The 26,612-nt window shown below is 38.4% G+C and overlaps 2 protein-coding genes across 2 annotated transcripts in view; both read right to left on the bottom strand.

Moving 5' to 3' along the window:
- LOC139726934 (sphingomyelin phosphodiesterase 3-like) overlaps nt 1-10,722 on the bottom strand; it is a 36,385-nt gene extending 25,663 nt beyond the window's left edge. The window contains exon 1 of the mRNA XM_071637920.1: nt 10,599-10,722. Coding sequence (XP_071494021.1) covers nt 10,599-10,722 — 124 coding nt within the window. The remainder of the gene's footprint in view (nt 1-10,598) is intronic.
- Nucleotides 10,723-20,043: 9,321 nt separating this feature from the next.
- Nucleotides 20,044-26,612, bottom strand: part of LOC139726914 (sphingomyelin phosphodiesterase 3-like) — a 62,071-nt gene continuing 55,502 nt past the window's right edge. Inside the window, exon 2 of the mRNA XM_071637903.1 lies at nt 20,044-20,154. Within this exon, the coding sequence (XP_071494004.1) occupies nt 20,044-20,154 (111 nt within the window). The remainder of the gene's footprint in view (nt 20,155-26,612) is intronic.

Here is a 26,612-nt window from a genome sequence, read left to right on the forward strand (position 1 = left end):
GGCCATATGTCATTGTTTATTTCGGTCGCATGTATTAACAAAAGCTTGATCCTTTTATTGGCAATAAATGTTAGAAGGCTAAAACGAATGGTTTTCTGTCAAATTGACAAAGTCTTGTGTTTTTTTTTGAGCTAGTGCAATTTTAATGAATTCAACCAGTTTAATCTGATTCCCCTCAAATATATTAAGATATGCAGTGAAATTCAAAGGTACCAATTAATGACACCATGGACGAGATGACAATTTCTACAGCATGGGCGCTCCAGGATCTCAAGGGCCATGCGCACTTATACAGAAGAGTACGAGCAATCAAGCAGTCTAACTGATGGTGGTATGTACCGACAGGAGGATATACGGAAACAGTAGCCGCATCCAAACAGAGGTTGAAGGAATTGTCAGTGTAAATATCGTGTCTCTGAACTGCTAGATGTGTTTATGATTGGTTCCATGGATAAACCTGTGGGAAATTGAGATGACGCCTTAGGAAGTAAAACGTCCAATGGTACAACTCTGGCCATTGTTTTATTTCTGATGGATATATATATATACTGTATAATAATAAAGGGTGCGTTACTCCTATAAGGTTCGTTAATGGAATGGTAAAGTTTTTGGTGAGACCTGGCTTCAGGTCTCTTAACTTTTTTGATGAGATGATGAGAAACCTCTCATGAAATATGAAAGAACATGTAATTCCAAGAGGAATTCAATGTTTATTTGATAAAAATCGGTTGTGAAATGGCTGAGATATCCAAAACAAAGCAACCCCCCCAAAAAAAACCCAACAACAACGTGGGATCCACCTTTTATTCAGATCGCTTTGTTTTACCTTGTTTTTGGATATATACCAGCCATTCTATAAAACCGATTTTCATGAAATAAATTCTTAAGCTCCTCTTAGAATGGTATGCATAGGTGGTTTCTTTGTACCTCGTACAAAGTTACAAGCTCGATCATCATCTCCACCAATACTGTACTATCCCTTTAATCCAAAAACGAACAAAAGGTGCGTATTACTGAACCTCCGGAATTACTTACCTTATTTCCCTTTCGGATCAATGAAGTTTTTTAATAACAACTTTGTTCATTTTTTGATAAAACGTACCTTCGGCAAATCGAACCTTTGGCAAAACGATCCTTATTCCATTTTCGGATAAACGGATCTTTGGAATAACGAACCTTCGGAATAACGAAATGTAATCGATATAGTGACGTCCCTCGTGAATGAACAGTGTTTGTAGCACGCTCCTTCCAGTTATTTTTTATGTGTTTAAGTTAGGTAGCCATATATGGAAAATGCCCGAAATGGTTTCCCGCCTTTCACTTCAAATTTTTTACAGATCGTGGAGTGTCAGATAAAATGATTCTTTATGTTCGCCAGTGAAGATTTAAGGACCTTTAATGAATAAACATATATTCATGGACGATAACAACACTACGTTTATGGCATAGAGTACTACCTTGGCACGCTGGACCATGGTACCAAATAATACAAGCGTCAATCCTTTCATTAAAAATTATGATATTATTTATAACAATAAATCATCAGACTGAATCTTAGCTTGTTTATTTCTTTTAAGGTTGGTTCTTCTTTTTTTTCTTTCAAATGGAATATTTCGAATCCTAAGAAAAGTTATAAAGGTATAAGGACAAGTATAAGAGCGAATTACATTTTGCATGAGGATAGTTCTACCAATCAAATTAAATGCTACAGAAAAAGAGAGGTTGTTCTCTTTTAAAATTCGTTTGATACATTCCATTCGCAGTATTTTTTCGAAGAAATTTAAAGATGTGAATATACTGTACTGCTTGCAACACTGAAAAAAAATGCTCAATCGTATATAAAGAATATCGAAAAAAAAATACGAAGAAAAATTTCCTGCTAAATTGGTTTTGACGTTCTTAACTCGACCCTAAAGACGCATGGACAGCTGGAAAATATAAATAAATGTGAATCATATTGGAGACTGCGTTAGACAGAAATGTATCAGAACATACGGTCGCGGAATCGTTTCTGAATGCAGGTTAAGTGAAAACTCTCAAAGGGAAAAATAAGAAAAGTGCACTCATTCTGCCTATCTATCATTATTTTGAATACAAAATGAATTGATAATATTTTGTATGAATTTGATGTACTCGGACGAAATTCTTCGTCAGCTTCAATATTCTCTGAAAGCGGTAGGTTTCCCCCCCCCCCTCTCTCTCTCTCCCTGTTCAAGGTAGTCTTCTTTTCATACTTATCTCACTGAAAAACGTAGAAAAAATTCTGAATCAATAATTGATCGCAGTTTGTTGGGTTTCATGTTTATCTGATTTTGTACAATTACTGCGACAAAACAAATCAACCGGAGTCCCAAGGAGCTTTTGGAGACTCCTAAAGTTACGTTTGGAGTTATAAGTAAAGCCAAAAGGTTTGAACATTATGCAGTCGACGTGCATTTGGCATTCACGTATAAACTTATCAGAGTTACACTATAACGGGAAGGTAACTGTTGCTTTTTTTTTCATTGTTGTTATTAAGGATATCACTGATTTTTATGACTTCTCAGAGGTTAATAAATCTCTCATGTACTGAAGAATATTAATTGACATATTTCATTCAAATTCAGATTCTGATTCAAATTCAAATTCAAATCATATTTTATTTCTTATGTCACATTTTTCCCGATAAAATTACAAAAGCAAACTAACTATGTAGTGTACAAATATGTAAACATGATCTAAAACGATTTGCTCAAATACTAAATTATTATGAACCACTTGTATTCCAAAGGTAACTCAAAGGGATATCACTGATTACTGACGAGACTGCAATTTTTCACCTGCAGAGAAAAAAAAGAACAGTTTAAAGTCAGACTATACTGAATTGCAATTTTTTTATGCACCAAGGTAGAAAGAGCAGATGAATTTGTATACTCATTAGCGATGATAACGTGACCTAACAGCAATCAGAATAACATACATTAAACGATGAAAATGGATGTAATACGTGTCACACAGAAATTATCAAAACCTTCTTTGCCATCGTCCCATCTGCTATTAGATGTATGCGTCAATTTTTCATGAATATCGATACGGAAAAACAGTGACAGAACGTCATCGGAGGAAGTCTAGCGGAACCACTTGGTTCCGTCTCTTAGCGCGTTACAAGGTTGTCCCTTGCGTCAGTGGTAATAACATGAAACGTTGATGTCTCGCTCGACGAAGAGACACGTGCATTAATGTTATATTTCTAGTCACAGATATTGACAGATGCAAAAGTTACAACATGATACAAGCAACACTGGTATTGTTCTGGCGCGGTGTAATAAACAAAAATTCTCGAATGATATCAAGTCGTTGATAATAATGATAATCACATGAATGTACTTTTGTAGTATTTTTCTGTGTATGACGAATCTTACCCATTTTTTAACAAGAAAAACTCGAATTTAGGATTTCCAAAAGTATAAGCTAACATTGGGCGCTACAGGCTGATGAAATACTCTATAGCTCTCAAACTATATTAATGTACTTTGATGTATATGGCTCGAAAGGAATGTGGATCACCTCAGCCATGTCACCTTGTCAAGCTTCACTTTAGAAGAACGTGAGAATGATATGATTGGTGCCATAGCTATATTGTTCATCCCCTCCTCAATGTTATGGATGGTAAAAGCGACAACTTTGTGAATTGCAAGTAAAAGAGCTTTACAGAAAAATCGTTATCCCTAATCGAAATACATCAATGAAATGTATCTATTTTGTTGTATTTTTAATATTTGGACAGGTGCCACGTTGAGGAATGTCAAGCAGAGAACGGTAACACTGCCATTTTTGTTTTAACTTCCTGCCTATTCACATTGTGCACTTTGAGTGGTATTTCATACACCAAGCACTGCTGTCAAGGGGGACACAAGGCGGGTAAAAGAGGCATGCATTCGTCGGAATTTCCCTGCATCGCATCGCATTTTGGCAGGGATTTATCTCAAATCGGTGATAAAGCTCTCTCGGAAAAGGCGATCTGGTGCGGTCTGAACCCCCCCCCCCCCCAACAAATCACCTCGTAACAGATTGATCGCCGGCAAAGACAGTGGAAATAAACGTGAAGAAATAGCAAAGTGATGAGATGGCCGAGGAGGATGGAAAATTTGACCATAGTTATTTCCCTTTCATTGGGCTCTCATCACGCATTACTTACACCTACGTTCATTTAAACCCTTTCCTTACGTAATAGTTAATTTTAGTAACCCTAAGCGCAAGATTCCAACTATAATTCCCGACAAAACCACTAAATATAATAACAGATAACCCTTTTCTTCTGTTTCACTCCCTTTATCAACCCGTTATACCTATCACACTATATGCCTATCGTACTATCACATCATACCGTTTCATTAGTCACATTGTCAATACCTGTCAAGGTCAATCCTCATTAGTCACATTGTCAATAACTGTCAAGGTTAATCACAATGTCAATGTTGTCTCAGATTCATAAGACGAAACATACTATACTCTGTACCGTTCTCAATGTCCTGATGCAGAGAGTGTATTTAGGCATTCGTCATTAAGACGACAATAAAGTAGCTCTTCCTTTGCAGTGCATAATACCTTTCCTCAGACCTCTATAGGCGCTTGAAATGAGAGATAAAAAATAGAAAATAAAAGTGAAGAAGAAGAAGATTACTGATTGTGGGTAGGAGAACTACGTCTTCTTTGAGATATGATTTTGCTTTCCTCCGCAAGTACTGCCTTTCCCCTACGATCTATTTTCTCATATTTTGCCTTTGATTATCTCAACTATTTGTTTTACAAAGTTATTACTCATCCTCTTCTCCCGTTGCGAATTTGCAGAAACAAAATAGATGTTCAGGTGTCATTCGGTATGAGGGGAGATTTTGTCCTCTTTATCGTAATTTTGGTCAGGTTTATGCATAATGCGTTATTCCTCTTCGCTGAAATATTGCGCAAAGACGGGTCAGTTCAGATGAGCTCAAGAGAGACTGTTTGCATAACGCAAGATACCTTTATATCAGGAAGGCCATCAGGATTATACCCATAAATACAAGCTTAAAGAAGAACATCCTGCACACCGTTATCGAAAAGTGACGATGAATGAAAAATAGCAGCGTTTAATGCGTTGTGTTACCTTTATATGGCGTAATACAGGGGCGGATCCAGGAATTTCGTAAAGAGGGGGCGCGTTTACAAAATTAAACGGGGGGCGCACGCACCCCTCCCCCATTTTTTCTTTTTATTTCTTTTGTTTCAACAAAAAATAAAAGGGGGGCGTGCGCCGGTTGCGGTCCTCCCTGGATCCGCCCCTGTAATAAATGATGCACGAAGTATAATGCAACATTTACACTTTTCTTGTTGATTCTTGATTGTTTGTTGATAACGGGAGTCAATCGACACTTTGAAAATTACTGAGTGATTTTTTTATGAGGAAGTGAATAGGCAGTTATGTGCAATTTTTTTGTCAGTTAATGTGTTTGCATGTTTGTTTGTTTTAAGAAGTTTGTGAGGCTGTTTAAGTCTCTGTGCTTTAAGTGTTTTAGACAAAACAGTGGACAGGAAATGAGATATAATAATTGAGGATATTTTAACCCTTTTTGTGCCAATGAGTGTAATATGCTCCCATTTCACACTAACACTTACGGACAGGAAATTGATATAGCATACAGAGTGTTGAGCTCACACACAAAGCGATATATTATGCTAACAGATGTCAAGTACCCTCTAATACCACGCGCAACTCCCACATCGAGAAAGATCCAAGGGACATTAAAATCACACAGAAACAAAGTTTTTTCCTTCGATGATTTAGTTGCGACATGTCAATTGAATCATCCCATCGAAAATGTGGGTATCACATATTAATCATATTCAGAATATGATTAATATATAATAATAACAATAACTTGCTTGATCTTATGAAATCGAGTCGACATCCCCCCCCCCTCCCCCGCCAAAAAAAAGAAGCATATTCAGTTGTTTTATTTATGAGAGTGGAGAGGTGTTACTGGAGCCAATCTGTCGCCGAATAAATCCCGGTGTCTACCATGTCTACATTATTTATTACACGCTCGACTTTCCCTCTTTTCCAGGGTTGAACACGTTCGATGGACGAAACCACCAAAAATGCGTACTGCGCCAAAAAGTGTCCTGGGACAACCTGAATAGGACTTTTAAGAGCAAACGGACGGCCCAGGTAGTCTAGGAGAATAATCAGTATATGCTGCGAGACTTATCATTAAATTGGCCACCCCGAATTCCGCTGTTTATCCTACATAGACTAGAACAAACTGTTCAATCCATTACATTTCCACAAAATCAGTGGAAATCTTTTTTGACAGTCATTTAGAGAGAGAAACAGGGATTTTAATTTTCTCAAATGGTTATGATATGATTATGAACACCAGAAGGCTCATATTATGAAAAATATCCTCTTATCCTCTCAAATCCTCTTATGAAATACTCGCAACGAGAAGTACAGTTTAGCATTATAAGGAATAGTACAAAGCCTCAGACGTGATTTCGGGAATTGGTATATAGGGAAGAATCAAAATAAGAAAAGCGCAATTTGAATAGAGGGCAAACGGTAGAAGTAATTTTTCATGACGTGCTTATTAGTTACAAAAATGAGAAGAGGTATTATCAGAGTGCTTATGATTGTGAAATCAAATATGATCATTATTGTCTTCATTTATGTTATTTGTATAATCATTATTTTCCTCTTTACGACTTATTCGGCTGTCATACACATTTATATGATCAGTATCACAATTAATCCACTGAACAATGGTTGAATTTTCAATGATATCATCCGGAATGTCTTTCAGGAAAGTGTCGGCAAGAAAGAATTTTATGCTACAATTTCATATCTTTATCATTCTTATGCAAGGGTCTTTATATATGATGATAAGAATAACAATTGCAGTGATGATGATCATAATGACAGAAATGAAAAAGAGTATTTACAATGTTCAAAGTACAAATTCATGTAAATGCTGTAATCAGGCAATGTTCTCATCCTGATATGACTAAATCATTTGTTTTGTTTGTGAGGCTTTTTTTTCGAAACAGGAGCTGATTTTAAAAAGTAAATCAGCTCATGTCCTTTTCCAAAAAAAAAGAAGGAATGAGTCTTATCTTTCTATTCAACCTTACAGCCGATATTTCCTTGTTCTAAAAAATTTGAACTGTTTCCGTGTACATCACACAAATACGTGTATATTACAACATCACGACAGATTTTCGTGTTTGAAATAGAATCTTCATTACAATCTATGCAAGGATCTTCACTGCAAAAGTGATACTGGGCAACTAACAAGAAAAATAAAGAAAAACAAGACTCGAACACAATGGATCAAAATCATTCATGAGATCTAAATTTGTGCTCAAAATTCTGCTTCAGAGGCTGAACAAAAAATGCATGAGGCACAGCACGAAGTACCAGTTCCAGACATAACAAGCACTTCGTTTCATTGTACACTGAGTTTTGGTCATAGCTACATTGAAATATTGTTGATTTGATGATTCTTAGTTGTATCCTTTAAAGGTAACGTGAGTCAACTGAGTCCTATAATGAGCCTAAGAGTCTTTGGCTCATGAAGAAGGCATGCTGAATACTGAATATCTCATTTGAGGGTTTGACTTGACGTGTAGATTAATCAGATCTGGTGGCAACATTTCTGTTCGTCTCATGACAGACGGGTAAGCGCTCTCAATGTTGTATGGGTGCACTGGGGAAGACATGACGCCCACACAATGTTGGTTAGACGACGCTTAAACGGGGGGGGGGGGGGAGAGAAGGGATGGTTTGTGTGACAGTGCATGGGAAAGGAAGAGGTGATGTATGAAAGGGCATAGAGAGACAGAGGGAGATGGGGGTACAGAAAAAGAAAGAGTCAGAGGGAGAGTGTAGGAAGCGCGATGAACAGAGAAAGCGGGATCAAGACTCTAAAAGGGAGAGAGAATAGAGTGTGAGAGAGCTAGAGAGAAGGAAAGTGAGAAGGAAAAAGTAAGAGGGAGAGCTAGAGGAGGATTGAGTCAAGGAGAGAGAGAGAGAGGGAGAGAGGGAGAGAGAAGGGGAGAGGTGGGTAGGAATGAGAGGGGGAGAGAGGAAGAGTGGAGGGAGAGGGAGAGGTTAGCTGGGATAGGGGTGGGGTAAGGGGTTAGGGGAATGATGGAGTGTCGAAGGCGCGGTAATACTTCTAGACCGTAGGGGATCAGGTTGCGTCTTAAAGACGCGACACTGGGGCACTAACGAATTCATCATCACGGAAATGTTATGAAGAAGGTGCGGATGGAAAAAACAACAAGAAGAAGAGCAAAAAACAAACAGCCAAAATGGGACTCGCTTCATGGCCCACGCAAACATTTTCTCTCGCGTTTAACTTCGCTTAGGAAGATTACGCCTGACATGTGACAACCGCGGTGTTTGCTCAGGTTCAACTTAAGTGACATGAGTTTTCATAATTCGCCATCTTTTTTGTCCCTCGCACTGAATTCGATTATGTCCCTCCTTTCAAATTTTCTCCGAATTGACAGCTAATATATTTGATTAAAAAAGGAAACAATGTTAACATTGAGCACACTTTGAACATCTTGCTAAGATCAAACAGAGCAAAATATAAATTTAGCCTTGGATGAGAGCCTGCCCTGCAACGACTTGCGCAGCTGTGTATAAGACAAATATTGAAATGTGGGCGATATAGGAATAAGAACATGACGTGTTCACCGTTGAGTGGCATGTGTCGATGTATCAACTAACACTTTCCATCAATTCAAGTCTTTTATTTCTGCAATCGAGTTATTAGCAGAACACAGTAAAAGGGTTACCTCATTTGGGTACGGCTAAGACAGAGCAATCACCACGGGTGCACGTCACGAGCGAGACATCAAAGAGCAAAAAAAGACTACGAGTTATACAGGTCACGAGTAATCCAGTCCACTGGATAGCTCGACACCAAGTGAAAAAGGCGCGGGAGCTCGACATCAAATAAAACAGGCCCACGAGCCATATACTGTCCATGAGCTAAACACCAGGCAGATAAGGCCCTAGAGCAAGACACTAGGCAAAAGGCCCACTGGATAGGCTCAACTCTACATTTAAGTCCAAGGAGCTTGATTTTCGTAGTGTCGAGTTCTTGGACCATTATTGCCGAGTGTCGATCTCGTGGATCTTATTGCCTAGTGTCTGGCTCACGGGCCTGTCTTACTTTATAATGAGTATAGCTCGTGGGCCCATTCTACTTGGTACCAGTTCATGAGCTGTATGACTCGTTGGTATTTGACTCAAGGACCTTTTTTTTTTAATGTCTAATCCGTGGGCCGTATAACTCGGGGGTGTCTAGCTCGTGGGATGACCCCGCAATCACGGCATCTCGTTACTAGTATTCAGCAGCCCCATAGACCTCAGGGGCGGATCCAGAGGGGGGCGCAACCGGCGCACGCCCCCATTATTTTTTGTTAAAAACAAAAGAAATAAAAAGAAAAAATGAAATGAAACCCGGAAGTGGCACCAGAAATATTAGTTGCGCCCCCCTTTACAGAATTCCCGGATCCGCCCCTGGACCTATATCATCACTGACTATACTTGGACGTTGTGGGTTCAGTGCCGTGTGGAGTCTGAAAAGATTTCTTGCAGAGTGTTAACCGTAAACGTTAATATACTAATGGAAATTGCGATGTGTTAGTTCTCATTGTAAGTAGGGAACGTTATGTATGTATGCTTTATATCAGATATCCGTGTGGCCCACGTTTAAGTAAAGGATAGGCATATTTCGTTATTTTGCTGGAATGGCAATTGTCATGGTAACGACAAGAATCCAGCTCCTGATTGGCTGCTGATACGGAAAAGTTGCTATTCCGGCATGAGTTGTCATCCTGCATTGACATCTTTTATGAAACGTGCCCCTGGAGAATGGCATTTTCCGAGCGAATCTCACTTTAAAATGTAATTTAAAGAGATGGTGCAGTTTTGGTTAAGATGAGGCTTTAGGTTTCTAACTTTTTTATGATGATTTTTGAGATAATGAGATACCCTATGGAATTTAAAAGAGCATGTAATATTCTAAAAGGAAGTTTATTTGTTGAAATTTGGTTTTGAAATGGCTAAGATAACCAAAACAAAGCGATCCTAATAAAAGGTGGGACCCACCTTTTATTAGGATCACTTTGGCTTGCTTTATTTTTTGATAACTCAGCCATTTCAAAACTGATTTTCATCAAAAGAACTTTGATAGCCTCTTTCATATGCTCTTTCATATTTCATAAAGTCATTTTTAAGTATCTCCCAAAAAGTTCAAAGCTGAATCATCACCTCAACTAATACTGTACCATCCTTTAAAAAGTTTTTTTTTTCTCGGTTAGTCTACTTAACGCACAGAGATGTGGTAAGAATCCAATAAACAATTCTTAATGTGCATTACACTGGAATATTGACAGGTTGTTGACTTGTATAAACATACTGTACCAACTGACGACGTGGTATCAATACCTTTGGTGTAAACACCGAATCCTACAAGTGGGTATTGCCTGCTGCAATCTAAGATGTACGGCATTATGAGATGTAAAGATCGGGACTCCATAGACTGCACTCTAGTACTTCCACTCACCTGGTGACATGTTGTCGAAGTTAAAGTTGCCGCACAGCACATCGAATGCTACCACTTCCTGCAGGCCCTCCAGTCTGTGGCTGTGTATATGGAAGTTATTCAGCCATTTCAAAATGGCGTCCATCTGAGCAAATCGCAAGTCGTCCTCTGCAAAAAAAAAAAAACAAGTAAGAAACGTGACAAAGACTGTAGAAATCTATTGCAGAAAAGGTTATTACAATTTGGTGAAGGATAGCGGAGTCAACACTGACTCCTATAAATGTCAGTGAATTTAATAGTAGGTACATGTACTACGGTCGTCAATACTACTGAAAGCTCCTACAAAGACCAAGGACCTTGACGATATACAATGTTTGAATATGTAGTGTACGGCGCATTTGTATTGATATATTAATGGTATTTGTTTTCTATCACCAAGGATACATTTTCACTGGTTAGTAAAGACATTCGATCTTGGAGGAAATTACTGATTTATGCTCATTGCATTACAGTGATATAAAAATTGCAATGTCTTTAAAATATTTATTCACACATCTTCATATAACTTGGTATTACCACTTATTCATTTTTATAGGAGTTACAGTAGTTGTAACAACTGCATTGAGGCCATAGTTTTTAGTATCATGGCTATTCGCACATAGAAATAGAGAAGTTTTAAGTACAGGTACTCTATAAGCTAAATTGTGTGTATGCAAAGCACTATAAGTAAGCATGTTGCAGTCTCCACAGCTTGTCAAGTTTTGACGTTCACAATGTAAGGATGGGAAAAGGAAGTTCCTTCCTCCGGCAGTCCCACTTCCGTGATATATAATTACTACAATAACTGCTTTGTGTAATGTCTATATATGTCCAGCAAGTATACGTCATTACCAAAACACTAACAAAAAATAATGTTGTCAGAAAGTCGACCAGCATCAAACCATATCTGTCTATCATGTCAAAAGAACATGTTCACATCTTCTGTAGACAGCTGAGCTGCTACTGTATTTACGTACCTGTGCGCAAGGAGTTGATACATCCTGGCTATAATTATGTAACAGCCTAGCCCCTTCTTGCACACACACACACACGCACTCACACATTCACCACTCACATACGCATTCACCTATACACAGATTCACATATACACACACACTTCGACACACGCACACACTATTTAACACAGACTGAGACAGACAAACACATACGCACACACACATATTTTCCCAGCTTTTTTTTTTCAATCAATCATAAAAGTATAAAGATATTAGATATAAAATGTCATGCCCATCACCATACAGAAATCCACTGAGTGAGTCAAGGATGAATATGCAATACATCCAGGTACATTGAATGAAATAGACAGTATGAAAGCACAACAAAAGCAAACTCCTCTCTCTCCTGCCCCCTTCTCTTACAAATGTTTTCCAATCCTCAATCCCAAGCTCAGTTTGGTGAACTATAGCAAATGATTTGGAATAACTTATCCTCACTTTAACAATTCTATAAACTCGAAACATTGTATCTCTTTTAATTAGATATTTCTCATTCCGCACATAGTGAAAATTAGAAGTATTGTTTTCTTTTTATTTTCACCCTCTGACGTTACCTACTTCGGTAGTAATGTAAGAGGCAAATCTAATTCAATTTTCATAAAGCGTGTGTTTTTTCAAAAAGAATTTTTCCCATTAGAGATTAAACGTTTTGTTTCCAACACCAGGAGTCGTTTGATATTGCTAAATCATATCTCTTTATAATTCATCCTCTCCGTAATATCAATTTGCGATGCATTATGCTCCTAAAATTTTCATTTCTCGCAGAAAAATTCTGAATAAAGGCATCACACATACACTTGCACAGACAGACAGACAAACGGCATTACACACATAATCACACACACACAGCAGCTACCGCCTGACCTTTTCTGTTACTGCTCATCGGCATTACTAATCTTTACAGTCTGAGGTCACTTAAATTGGCAACGCAATGGAATGTCCACCTTAGATTTCTGTTGAAAAGTCATTTATCAACAAGTGTTTCGTCTTTGGCTGTTTAAGGGGGATAATCACATTTTCCCATTGTTGCGGTACTTGCATGGATCTTCATTAAAAGCAAAGTTTGTGGTAAACGGTGTGATGAATGGAGCGGTTTAGCTAAGTGAAAGCTTCTGCTTACCACAAACTTTGGAATATTTCAGAGAGGGTATGCACCTGCAGCTGAGGACGCACTTGTGGCAATTGATGGCGTGACTTCATGGATTGGGGCTGTTTTATTTTGATACAAAGGGTTTGATTCTCTCGTGGTTTACGTTTTATTTATTGTAAACAGTACACCATCTACTGAAGAGGTCACATAGTAGTTCACGGCGTATCTTTTATTTCTATTTTTATTATCAATATTATTATTTTGGTTTCACAACGAATTCCCGGTGTGTGCACGCGGAGGTTGCGCGAAGGGCAGCTTAAATGCGCCCAGATATTATAGGTTTAAAAAAATGGGGGGGGGGGGTAGGGTGCGGACGCTGCGCTGAACATTTTATTTGATTAATTAGATATGATGGCAGTCCTCGATTCAATATCGCTGCGTCTTTGTTCACTATACTCGTGCTTCCATCGACGGTGGCCTCGTGCGCTGTTGATTTTTTTTTTATTTCCTTTTTTTTGTGGCTCGTACAAAAGGCTGATGAAAATGCTTTCTCTCATGAATAGCTCCCCAGTGATTTGATGGCATGTTACTGTCATTGTGTGACTGCCGTATATCACCATGCTCAAGGATATTCCATAGTTTTATGTGATTGCATCAAGTATCCTGTTCGCGGTGCCATTCCTTGATGAGACTCAATTGATATCATGTGAAAATTAATGTCTCCGTTGACAATACCTCCATGCACACACCATTTGACAGAATTCAATACGCAGCGGGCAGCTGACATATAATATTATATGACAGCAAAAGTCGATTCATATATTGCCGAAATATCTCCACGAAAGAAAGACAGAAGACAAAATGGTAGACGAAGGAACTTTTCTGCATTTTTTTCTTTTTGTGCAGTGCGACATATGACTTGTATCGAAGTCGCTATAGGTTCCTCAGAGAAGAGATGATTGAATGTCGTCAACTTTACATTGATGTATTGATATTGTTACATTGGTTGAATCAATTAAAGCTCCGATGTGTTGAACCGTTTTCTTCCCGAGGATAAGCTTAGACAATGATGAAGAATTAGTGAGCCTTACTGTGTGTTAGGAATAGCCCCTACGTTGCTGTTACTTTGTAGTCATGGCAACCATTCCGCGCAACTATTAATGCGGTGCACAGACGGGGGTTGATGAACTACCAATAGCTGACGCAGAGCCACGTGAAATGTATTATAACTTCATTTGCACTACTACCTTTCAGATATTACTACAAAATCTGATATCATTCTCGGTTGTGTTTGTTAGGGTAAATTCTGCTTTAATTCAGCAATTTAGAGTCTCTTCCCTCAACATTCATTATGGCGAAGAATATTCAATGCAGTGGATGATTTCGTCATTTGAAGCATCTGGTCTAATATCATGCCCTTGCATCTTCATCAAATATTTATGGCGAAAATACACCCCTCAGCTTTACCCTGTCTATATATCTATCTCTCCTTCTCTATCCCTCTGTTCCCTTCGGTCCTCTTGCTCCTCTTCGATATCCCTCATCTAGTCCATGATAACTCCCTTCAACTCTTCCGCTATCTCTTCTTCGATATCTCCTCCTCCAGTTCATTTATCTCTTCCGAGTCTCACAGTCAGAGTCGGGTGATACTCTCTGATGAAGATGCTCAAGAGCCGAAGATAATGGCAATCTTACTATACATCATTCCATTTACTCCGGTTTAATATCTTCCCTCATTGGCTGTGACGTATCGATTACATTGGGGAAAATCTCCTCGGTTACGTTACAATCCTTACCTTCATGCATCATCGTTCTTGAGGACTTTTATTTCTGGCAGGACGTATCAGCGACGTCCCGTTTCCTGATTGAATGACAATTTCTTATTCATCCTATTCTAACTTCACGTTTCAGCAACCTACCAGTACCTCTGAATACATCGGATCTCAGTAATTTTGTTTTTGCTGGAGCGGAAAACCACTTATATACTACAAATTGGAAAGAAGATCTGCATGGAATATTTTGGTGACTTGACATGCTTGATTACAAAGTGCAAAACTCGAGAAAAGATACGACGTAACTCTAATGGGAAACCAACAATGACCTGACGGCACCTACTCAATTGCACAGCAAGCTGTAAAAATGTGATAAAATTCTCTTTATGGGGACTGGACAAGATGAAGAAAATTCATATAAGGAGAAAAAATTTATAGTGAATGGTATGATTGGGGAAAGGACTAATATTTCAAAACAAAGTCTTACGGATAGAAAGCAGCTAACTTCGATACGAAATGAAGTATTTCTTTTTGTTTGAGTAGCGTGGTTTGCACCTACATGCTTATAGAATATAAGTAAGTGACTGAGCACTACATATCCAAAAATAGTTACCATGACGCATGATTTTCACAGGAATTTTGTTCGAGCATCTACTATTATGATTCGTCACTCTGTGTTTAACGCAAAGGGGCTCAAAGTGTTAATTATTAACAGGAAAGGAAAGATAAAAAGGTAGCGGAAAAATGAGAAGAGAATGACATAAAATCAGAAAGAGAGAGAGAGGGTAGGGGAGACAGGGAAGGAGAGGGAAAGAATGCAGAGTGGAGAAATAAGTACGGAAGGAGAAGAAGGGTAAATAAGTGGTAGCTCTGAACTTTTCGCTGTACTTTGTGGGTATATCGTGATCATTTGGGCCGTAGAGTTTCCTGGCATCGCTGCAATAGAAACCGGATCCCTTCCTAAGCAGTAAAAATCGGTTGCTCTCAAATTTTTCCTCTCCACAATACCGTAACGTGTGGACCCTCCGGTCTGAATAACAGGCGAAACTATCATCTTTCCAGCGGCCCAGCCAATAAAAGATGAAACCTCTCGAGAATAAATAGAGATGGAATTCGAAGCCTCGGTCTTCTGCCTTCAAATGAAAACTGTTCACACACGACACGGTGGAGTGTGTGTGTGGGACTGACAGAGAATTAATTCTATCGGCATGCCAGAGCTCCCGCCAATCTTCATTCTCTGCCTCTCTTTTGCTTCCAGGAGTATATCACTTTCACTTTGTAATCAACGTCTAAAAGCCCTCGGCGATGGCAGGTTTCAAAAGAGCCCCTTTTCCAAGCTTTTATCGCAGACGATTCATGATGTCAGGGGGGATTTGTTTTATGGGAAGGTCGAATTGGCGCCATACAGACAACTAATACCAGCAACATAAAACCAGATATATGTTGACTAACCTTAATTGCCGATTTAAGTCTTGACTTTTAATCTCTAAGATCACCACCCGTCATTACGAACAATATCACCAGTGAATATATCTGTGTTGGCGACGCTAATTCCATACAATATCAAAATGTATTCAAAAATTATATTTGGCCCAAATATTTGTTTATTCAATGAATGATTTATTAAATGACAATGTCACAAAGTCATGAATCAAGCAATTTGTGTGTGTGTTTTTTTGTGAAACCAAACGTAAGACGCGAGAAAATATTGAAATCGAACAACACATGAGACATTCATGTACAGGAAGCCTGACCTCGTGAAAGAAAATCAGACATGCATTAATAGTTTGAATACAAGAATACTAGTTTGAATACAAGAATACTAAATCATTTAATTGTAGGGTGATTTTCTAATTCACTGTTCAAAGAAAAAAAAAAGTTTAAAGAAAAAGAGAGGAGGTTGAACCCCCCCCCCCCCCCCAAGTATTGACCTCTTTATCCTTCTGGTAAGTCTGGTATGTAGTAAATGCCCACTGAAAAGTTGTGAGAATTGCTCTCAAGAGTGTTTTTGGGGACGTGAACCCTTGAGCTTCTCACTTTAATTTCTCTGTCCAAACAGCTGAGCCATTTCAACCACTTACATCCGATGGAACATTCCTCATATCAGTCTATGCTACACGAGGCACTGTAAATCTTTTATGGATGTGAACAGAAACATATCAGCTACGACATGGGAATTTATCGTAGTGAAACTCGTTTATTTTTTGCCTCTGCTGTAATTTACGGCCAGTTCTGCATCCTTAGTTTCACCGTCTCGCTCAGTGTCTTGCTTTCCAATTTGTAAGGGAAGATTTGGTGATAGGGATACCTCGTCTTACCCCCTCGTCCTATCTTTCCATCAGCCCTAATTACGCTGATTGGGAGGGAGTTTTTGATTTACAGTTTCGCGAGCGTTTGATTTCAATCCAACGCGGAAGCATCGAATTGGCTTCAGTGCCGTCGTCTGTTGATGTGTGTATTTGTAGTGTGCATGTGTGTGTTTGAGTGTGTTAGGTCTGCGAGTCCCCCTCCTTTTTTTTTGTGGCGTCGCTATACTTGCTGAAAAAGTGACCTATCTTTTTTTAGATCAATGGATTCATACTATATAAGTCATTTCCGCCGCCAAAATATTCCCTTACTAAAGTCAAAATAAGATTTTCAGAGAAGACGTTAAATCTGTACTTCTTCATTTCTTGCAAGTTGTTAAGATTTCTTTTTTTTAAGAGTTGGAACAGCTCTCAAAGGAGATGTTGTACGTATTTCTCGATTGATATTATGACATTGGTCTGTGAATGACAATATATGATGTGTATTTATGGTACAATGATATTTGACTCACGTGGGTGCAACGCAACTCCATGTACAATTTGATGCTGAAAATAAAGCAAAATCATTTATATTCACATGATGATAATTGTCATGAGAGTATCATAAAAAATGTGCCATAATACAAAGAAGTTATGGATTTAAAAAAAAAAAACTTGCCTACGACTGAGATGAAACGTGTTTAATTCCAATCTATTCATTAATATCAACGGCATCGCCTATGCTTTTACTACAGAGAAGTGCCTGTGATTTTTTTTTTTTGCAGTATGAAATTGACTATATCAAATTAGGGGGGGGGGGAGGAGGATTTTCAATGATGAGACTGCATTCTGCATCATTTTCGCAACCTCCCACCCACTCACTTTAAACTTATCCATTGATAGACCTGCATGGAACCTTACCCACCAATTGACAAACAAGGGCGCTTTAATGGCAAACTTCCTTCATGATACAGTTCATGGTTTTTACGAGGTCCATGCGCATTTTCATTCGCAAAAGCAAAGACATATGAGAACTGTCATTGTTTGTATCCTTGGATTTAATATAAACTTTTCTGCACCGCCCTATTTCACCTCGAGATTCGTTTTATGACCACCTTCTACCACTCCAAAGTACATCCTTAAGTCCGCTCTATTGGAGATGATCGAAAAGTGAGGTTCTGGCTAACCGGTGTTTGTCAAACAAAACGACGAAGTCTCGTTTAATCTTTGAATGCTTTGGATAGACATGTAGTGTTCTCTCGATAGAAGTAAATAAAAAAAAATGTCTCTACGTATTGAACATGTTGAAGACGTATATCTCCTCAGTTCCCTCAAGTATAATCAGCTAAACATTGGGTTATCTGATGCATTTCTATACTAACAAAGATAGTGGACGAATCTCATGATCTTAGGTGGCTAAAAGAACGTGTGAAAGGAAATATATCTCGTGCATAATTTGCCATTGTTTTGAATAAGTAATATACTCATCATTGCCAGCAAAATTGCCGCAAACTTTGTTGGTTTTAACTAAAACACATTAAATCAGCGACCATGCATGTGTACGTATCTTCTATATTATCATGTTATGTTCTGTTGAAGGGAAAATAGATTTGCAAAGTAGATTGAATCGATTTAACTTGAACTGAATTAAATTGAATGAAGATAAATATTTGATATTTGTTACAATTTCTGTGACGAGAGAGAGAGAGAGAGAGAGAGAGAGAGAGAGACAGAGAGACAGAGAGAGCATTCTCCAAAACAGTTCTGATAATGCAACTCAACGTAAAGATGCTAGACAAAATAAGCTAGGGATTTAGAAATACTCTACCAGTTACCCTCAGTAAAAAACAAATAATAATAAATAACTAGAAATGTCGCTATGGCGACTGGTATGCCTCCGCCATACTGCATGATTCTCCTAATAGGTCTATAGTACATGTGGACAATGTGTGATTACATTTTCACAAAATTGGCAAAATATTAAAACGACATGTCTGTCACAGATGTATCGAATGTTCACCTTCCTTGACCTATGTTTAATTGGATGAATAGGAGAGCATGTATTTGGGGATTTAAGAACTTTAACTTCGACTTTGACCCTTTCATAAGTTTACGCACTTTAGTAATTTTCAAGGTATGGGAAAAAAGTGCAATTTCTGTGTTGAACAGTAAATTGTTATCATTTTCATCTGGCCTTTGATTCATAAGAGAATCACTGTCAGGCAGGTATACATAAATATATACTAAGTTTAAAGATAACTTGAGCCACTTCCGAGATATGGAGAAAGAAGTAAGTTCAGCACTTTCACTTGATCTTTGACCTTTTGACCTTTGACCTTCTTGGCAAAAAAAAAAGAAATCCCAGAGAATCTCTAATGGGTTATACATGCATACATCAAGTTTGAAAAAAATAATCCTGCTGGCATTGCATAAATATAAGGAAAATAGTACAATTTTGAAGTATTGCCCTTGACCTTTGACCCCTGACCTTTGATCCCATGAACCCCAAATTCCAAAGATAACCACTGCCAGTCAGTACATGCATATATATTTTGTTCCATAAAGATACCTTGAACAATTTCCAAGATACAGAGAAAAAAGTGAAATTTTAACATTTTACTTGACCTTTTGACCTTTGACCTTTTGACCTCATGACCCCAAACTTTCACCAGAGAATTTTAATTGGGTAATACATGTATACACTAAGTTTCAAGAAAATATCTTCAGGGATTGCATAGATATGCGGGAAATAGTGAAATTTTAAGCATTTGACCTTGACCTTTTGACCTTTTACCTTGAGCATGTGCACCCAAAAGTTGATAGGCACAACTTCATCCCCTAATACACATACATGCCAAGTTTCATTAGGATACCTCAAAAGGTTTTGATAGTTACCCTGTCCATAAAATTCATTACAGACGGACGGAAGGACGGACGGACGGACAACCCGAAAACATAATGCCTCCGGCACCACTTCGTGGTGGAGGCATAAAAATTAACAAAAATGCAGAATTATTTTGTAAGGCAGTGACAAATACCTCAAGAAAGATTTGGCGCTTTTTTTTCAAATTTCTTGTATCATCCAACAAGCGCAATTGAATATGTAATATATGCAGTTTAGATTTGAATTTCGCTACACAATTCTAAGAATCAGTTAATGTAAATTTGATTAAGATTCTCACATATTCATGAATTAATCAATCATTATTAAGTTGTAACATTAACTGTGAATTTCATTTCATCCATTTAATTCTATCATTGTAGTCAATTAGTAGCGCGTGAATTTGTATTGTTATTACCTTGTGCAGCCTGTAATTGTGTGATCGCCACGTAGCCAACTATAGGATGCCCCTCTTCGCTTCGTCCCAAATGGACCTGGAAAAGTAAACGAAAAGACGAATTCTGCTCAATATAAAGTGAGAAGTGTTACTGGAGGAATATGAAACATTCTAGAAATCAGAGAGGACATAACATATATAGCAAAGCAGACGAATCCATGGCAAGAAGAAAGGGAAAAAAATACGGGAGACATTTTAAAAATGCGTGGTACTGCAAGTTTCGCCTTAATAGGGGATAGAAGCAGTGGCTTTCCTACTTTTCTGAGCAAATTTCAAACATTTGAAGGTCCGAATTCATCATTCAATCAAAATCAGGCTTCGTGTTGCTGTTGCTGTTGAACCGTTAGGTAATAAACTCTGTACCTCTGTTGTACAATGTCCTCTCGATTCGAAGAACAAGAAGGGAAAATGGAGCTTGTCATAAAATCAGAGTTTAGAAACATTCATTTCTTTCTCTCTGTCTTCAATTTTGAGAAAGTGCAATGAAATGACGGCTTATATGCCAAAAGAAAAAAAAATCACCCAAACAAAATAGCCGGAAAATATACACACGTAGAAACACTCTTGATTTACATCGAGAGGACAGGCCTAATATTACACACTGGAAGAAATTTTTGCTGTTTGATTCGCTCGCCGGACCAATTGCAATCTGGAAAGAGAGACTGTGCCTCTGTATATAAGATGATTGATGAGCCGTGGTAGGTCACGTGATGATATCTGCATCGGGAGTCGTCTTTTCGAATCACACCATATCTTAAACAGCACCACAGCTGGAGCGGTCTGGCAAGCAAGGAGAAAGTCTAAATTTAGTTTTAAGCCGTCGGGACAACATTAGATATGTCCCAGCTGCTGACGTCACAATCAGTGATCATGTGAAGAGGCGTATCCTTCCCCCCGTATTTATTTCCCACGTCGCCGGGATTCCCGTGATATGTTTGACCGACTTTCCACTTCTCTCTGACTTTTTCCCCTTTTGTGGGACGTGTTTAAGTAGGAAACTCAACCGTCTTCTCGTGTTTGTGACAGATATACGGGAGCTAAGATTAAGCGTACAGTGGCCCACGCCAAAAATAATTGGTCACCGGTTTGGCGACACTTCGGATTAAAAAAGAAGAATTTACCTGAGGAACTTTGATTACACTTGAAATTAATCACCAAACAAAACAAACTTTGATTGTGAGAAGGAGTGACAATGTTAAGAACAAACTAAAAGAAGAAAGGTCATCGAGGGTGCACTAACTCGCAAAAAAAAAAAAATAGCTAAAGGAGAAGTGCAACTTGCGTTAGGTAAAAATAATCTCGATGTAGACACCTGTCGACCCCTTACCCTCCCCTCATCTTCTCCATTACCTGCAGAGTGCATCATTCCATTCCGCAGCGGCTTTTGCCTATACGTATACCGCACAAGTTCTATTGCAATTCATAAAATACCAAATTGCAACCTGGAAATGCAATTTGCAGTCGGGTAATTGCAATTCTGTTGACGAAAGCGTCAGGAAATCAAATCATAAAGTGTGCGAAGAATCAGGCCGAGGACCAAAGTTATGCAGCCAATAAACCCAGAAGTCGCTTCGCCTGTCAGGCTAGCCTTTCGTGGGAGACCAAAAGAGAAAACAACAACACACAACAACAACAACCAAACCCATTGCGTGGAAAAGAGTCTCCAAGACATACTCTGCCATCTAGATTACTTCTTCTTAATTTTTTCCTGCATATTCTGATGGTATTTCTGTCTTCCTAGGAATAAACCACCTGTCAATATCTGGCAGCTGTGGAGTCGATTGCCAGATGCGTAAGACATTTCAAACTCTACTGTTTCAGCCGGCAATCATATTGAACTTCGTACATATTTGACACATGTCACTTTCTATCAGAGAAAGGAACACTAGTCTTGCATACTTATTCAAGGGTAGACTTGATGATTCTGTGAATGATTTCATTAAAAATTATGTCAGTATCATCCTTTTAAATGTCCTATTCCTCCGCTCTCTTTCTTATTCCTCAGTTTCATTTTATCACAATTATTGCTATCGCATTATCATATCAATGATTTTGTCATTACCATCACTATATTTTCATAAGATATTATCATCGTTATCATTATAACATAAAATCATAATCATCATCATACTTGACTTGAGAAATTATGCCATTTTAGTGTATTCGGCAAGGATTCATTACAATGCTTACCAAAAAAAAAAAAATCGAGCAAAAATCGAACTAAATAAATCGGAAGACCATTAACCGTTCAATATTTCTAAATTCACCTTGAAGCGCGCATTCTCATTCAGGGAGAAGCCCAGTCACCTTCGAAAAATCCTCTCTGATCACTTACCAACCTTTCGAACAAAATTTCCACCCATGCTCTCCCCTCTCCTCTCTCCCCCTCCCTTCTCCTCTTCTCTAACTGCAGCCTTAAATTCCCTCAAAATGTCAAAACAGTTCGACGCCTCTGCGTCCAACACACATACACGACGTATTCCCTGTAGCCTGTAGCGTCACACGTTGTCGCTCGGTGGCTGGCGAGCGGTCTCTCATCTTTGTTTTTTCTACTCCCACCCCTAGAAAGGCAATCCTTGCGACCACATTTTGGCGCCTTTTATCCTGGCAGCGGCGTATCGAATATCTCGGTCTGGCTTCCTGGTTTTCTTGCAGAAGCTTTCAGGCCGAGCACAAAATATTTCTGGCAATGCTGAAATGCTAATTGTATGTTTTATATTTTGTACATATAATGATGACTTGTACGTGTACGTGTGTGTGTGTGTGTGTGTGTGTGTGTGTGTGTGTGTGTGTGTGCAAATCAAAGGAATCCTATCAAGCGTATGCTATCAATTTGAAGAGGCATTCCAGACAATTTAATTTCACATTATGTAGACCATAAATCGATATAGTGCCATCTATAGATTTGCGGAATTTATTATGGTCATTGAGCAGATAAATCCATACTTTTTAAAATCCGGAACATGATACACTGAATAATGATGGTGACATAGAGGCTCACACATTCCATTATAAAGTAGCAATGTAATTCAATTACAACATCACTTGCTCTGTTCAACAATTTCATCTGTCTAAAATTTATGCATGATTTCTTCTTTTGTTCTGCTTCCTTGATCATCCAGATGCATTCTTATGTGAAGCTGCAATGTCATCATCTTCGTTCATTGTAGTTTGTTATGAATTTTGAAAACATTTCAATTCCTCATCCTACAATCACTGTCAATTTTAAAACTCTGTACCCAGTATAACCAATGTATTGATGTTCAAACGGGAAAAAAGTCTAAAAATCATTTGGAGGTCTCCTTTAATATACCTACAATACACCGTGAGGAAAGTTAACGCCATTGTGTTTATCTTACATGTATGCATACGCTTCTTAACAACCCCGTCAGTTACTTGCATGCAGTTGGCTCATGATGGCTAATCTCTTCTACATGGAAGAGCATAAGATACAAGGCCACCACTTCGTAAGTAGCCTCTGTTTTTTATGGTTTTCTTGACATCATGTTTCAATCACTCAGTTAATTTCACTTTTTAAACGAACATATTTGGCTGGCAAGAAACAAATTTGTAAAATGAAAATCGGACATCAGACATTCAGAGATGTCATAGCACTGAACCACCTGTGAAAAAAAAGATCCAAAAGACAAACTTAACTAAATAATAAACTTATAGTAACAAGTGAAAATGAGAAAGAACTCGAAACAACCCCCGTTTGCGTATCAGCCTTTGAGTATACCTAGTTACAAATATGTCTGAAGGTCCTAATAAGTCCTGCTTGGCCTATTTCACTGCATGTTTTTTGGTCATCATCATTTATAAATTTATTGAAAATTGCCACACACCTCACACTTCTTCCTAAGGCATGCATAGAGCACATTGCAAAATTAAGATCGATACGCTTTCAGATTGAATTCCAGGCTCTTTGAAGGATTTTTGCAGAGTGAAGATCGATTTACATTGTATAGTGGGTATCTATTCTTATCCGGGACACAGCCAACAATTTAGGACTACTTTCTAAAAGGAATTTGCAGTCATTACGGGTAATAGGAATTGCGCACTAGGAATTGCCTTTGACTGGTAATTGATTCTTGGCCAAGGGAACATCATGGCAACAGAAATCAAGTTGAAATGGACATGACTAATGGAAAGGGCTTTATGATATTGGCTCTCACAATAAGTGTCTCATAATCGCTCTCACGCGGACTGCTTGGGTTGGCTTAGACCTTCGTAATCATTGTTTCTCATTAAAGTTAAAATGTGTGACTTTTAACGTAATAAGATAAAAAAATGAAGAGCGGTTTATCAAGTTGATCAAAACAGAGATTCTACGAATCATGTATGATATACACACTCATGTGATCAAAATTGTTTTCATTGATCACCGTGCAAGAATCCAGCAGAATGATGTATTTGGACTAAGAGACGGCAGACACTAACCCTTATACTTTAATTGATAATTGACCGAATGCGATGCTTTGTAGCAGTATTGCAATAAATCTATTTTGATAATCACTCCACTTTTATAACGATGAAACGAAACGCTCGCCCATATGTTAACATCCTGAAGTAAGCACCAAGATAGCACTTATCTTTTTTTTTTAATACTAAAGAGTGAAAAGAAGTCATCACAACGGTAGCGATCCCTTTTCAATTGAAAGTCCCGCTTATACAAGTTTGGACCGACGAGTTGAGTGTCAATTCTTGTTCATGCTTTTTCACAAATCTGAATGTCTGGTATATGAGAGCTAAATCCTTTAATGGGGTCAGCCTACCGCTGTTACAAAGTGTGACTGACGAATATTATCAGTTATCTAGGAACGCACTCACCACTAATTGCTCCGCAGATCGAAGAAAATTGACTGACACCTGCTGGGCGTATCTTCCCTGAGTTTACACTTAATGCCAGGAACATCGGCAGTGAAGAGAGTGTTGACTAGCCTTACATTATAGTGATTTTGAATTATCCGTAATGATTTGCATAACGTGAACTGACTAGACATAGGACAGTGAATTTTTTTAGAAGTTTCTTTTTTACCTCAATCGTATTCATTGGCATCTAGTCTCTTCTTTGCCATGTTTGCAGGTAGACATTACTTCAAGCAAGCTTATAACACACACTTACAAATTAAATACAGTAAGCTCAAGAGCTTATGAGGACCATTATTATCACAGGTAATTAAGTTTTAGTGTGGAGATGACGATGCGTTTGCAATGGGTGTGCGTTTGTGTATGTGTGGGTGGATGGGTCTATGTGCATGGGGGATGTATGTAAGTGAATAAAAGGACAATCATGAACATTTCTCCGGAAATTTTCAGAGAAAGAAAGAGAGAGAGAGGGAGGTAGCATGAGAGAAGCAAGTACCTGAAATATTACGATACGTGACCTGTGTAAAACAATCTAGGTTTGCTAGGTGGGCCTCACAGGCACTCCCAGCTTCACAGACAATGACGAAGATTGGTATTGGCGCAAAATGGCCTACTGGCACATTTACTTTGCATGCATCGCGGCTAAAGAGTAACCCAAGTGTTTTGTTGCCATGGAGTTGATGTGCTAATGATGAAAGTGGACTACTGGTGGCAGTTCTGTGTCAAACAAACAGTTTTTTCTCATAAAAGATTTATATGCCATGCTAAGAAAGAAATAATGACTACCTAAGAAAGAGGAAAATGTATAATGTTCTTACTCACATTATGAACAACCCTTCGGATCGCACCATGAACCAACTACAAAAAGCGGAGTGCTCTTATTGTTTTAATATCGTATTAATCTGCCTTGTTAGACATGGTTAAACACAATCTCCGAACAAAGTTAAGAGATAATTATGTTCCCACGTTTATTAACACATATTTTCTAACATCCCCCTACCCCTCATAGCCAGCATACTGGAACACTTCGATCCTGGGTCGCGCGACCCCCTTGCTCACCAATATTGTTCTTATAACAGCGAACTTTATGAGCGTATATTAGACTAACATTGCCGTCTTACCCCACTCAAGTTAGCACGCGCTAAGATTGATCTCTCTTGACACCGCACATCACTTTTCATTAGACTAAATGTGTGTGCAGAGCCAAACGGGTTTTGCAGGCGCCCGTACGTAAAAATCCATACAGAGCTTTCTGCTCAAACCACCGCCTCCCTTGTCATACAGACGTTGAATAGCGGGTAGTCATGTTTAAAGGGAATCGTCTGCCAAGAAGTGCCTTGGCCTTGGACATCTTGTATTGCTTTGATTGAGAATGTTGGGGTTTCAAACTACGGTAATGTCATGGTTTCCACTCATGATGCACTATTTGATTATGATCAAACTCTTTTAGGTTGAATCATTGTCGTGTTCATTTCTTTATTTTGACCGACATCTTCCTTATCAATGGACTACTACAGTAGCATCTTCAGCCATGTTTTTGCAACATTTCGCTTTTTGCAACAATTCGTTCTTCTTTTGTATTTTCTCACTACTCTGCCAATACTCTTCGAATTCCTTGTGCTTGAT

This window comes from Diadema antillarum, unplaced genomic scaffold, assembly GCF_040938485.1.
Source record: "Diadema antillarum isolate AM-2024a unplaced genomic scaffold, OU_Dant_1.0 seq00000105_RagTag, whole genome shotgun sequence".
Lineage (NCBI taxonomy): Eukaryota > Metazoa > Echinodermata > Echinoidea > Diadematoida > Diadematidae > Diadema > Diadema antillarum.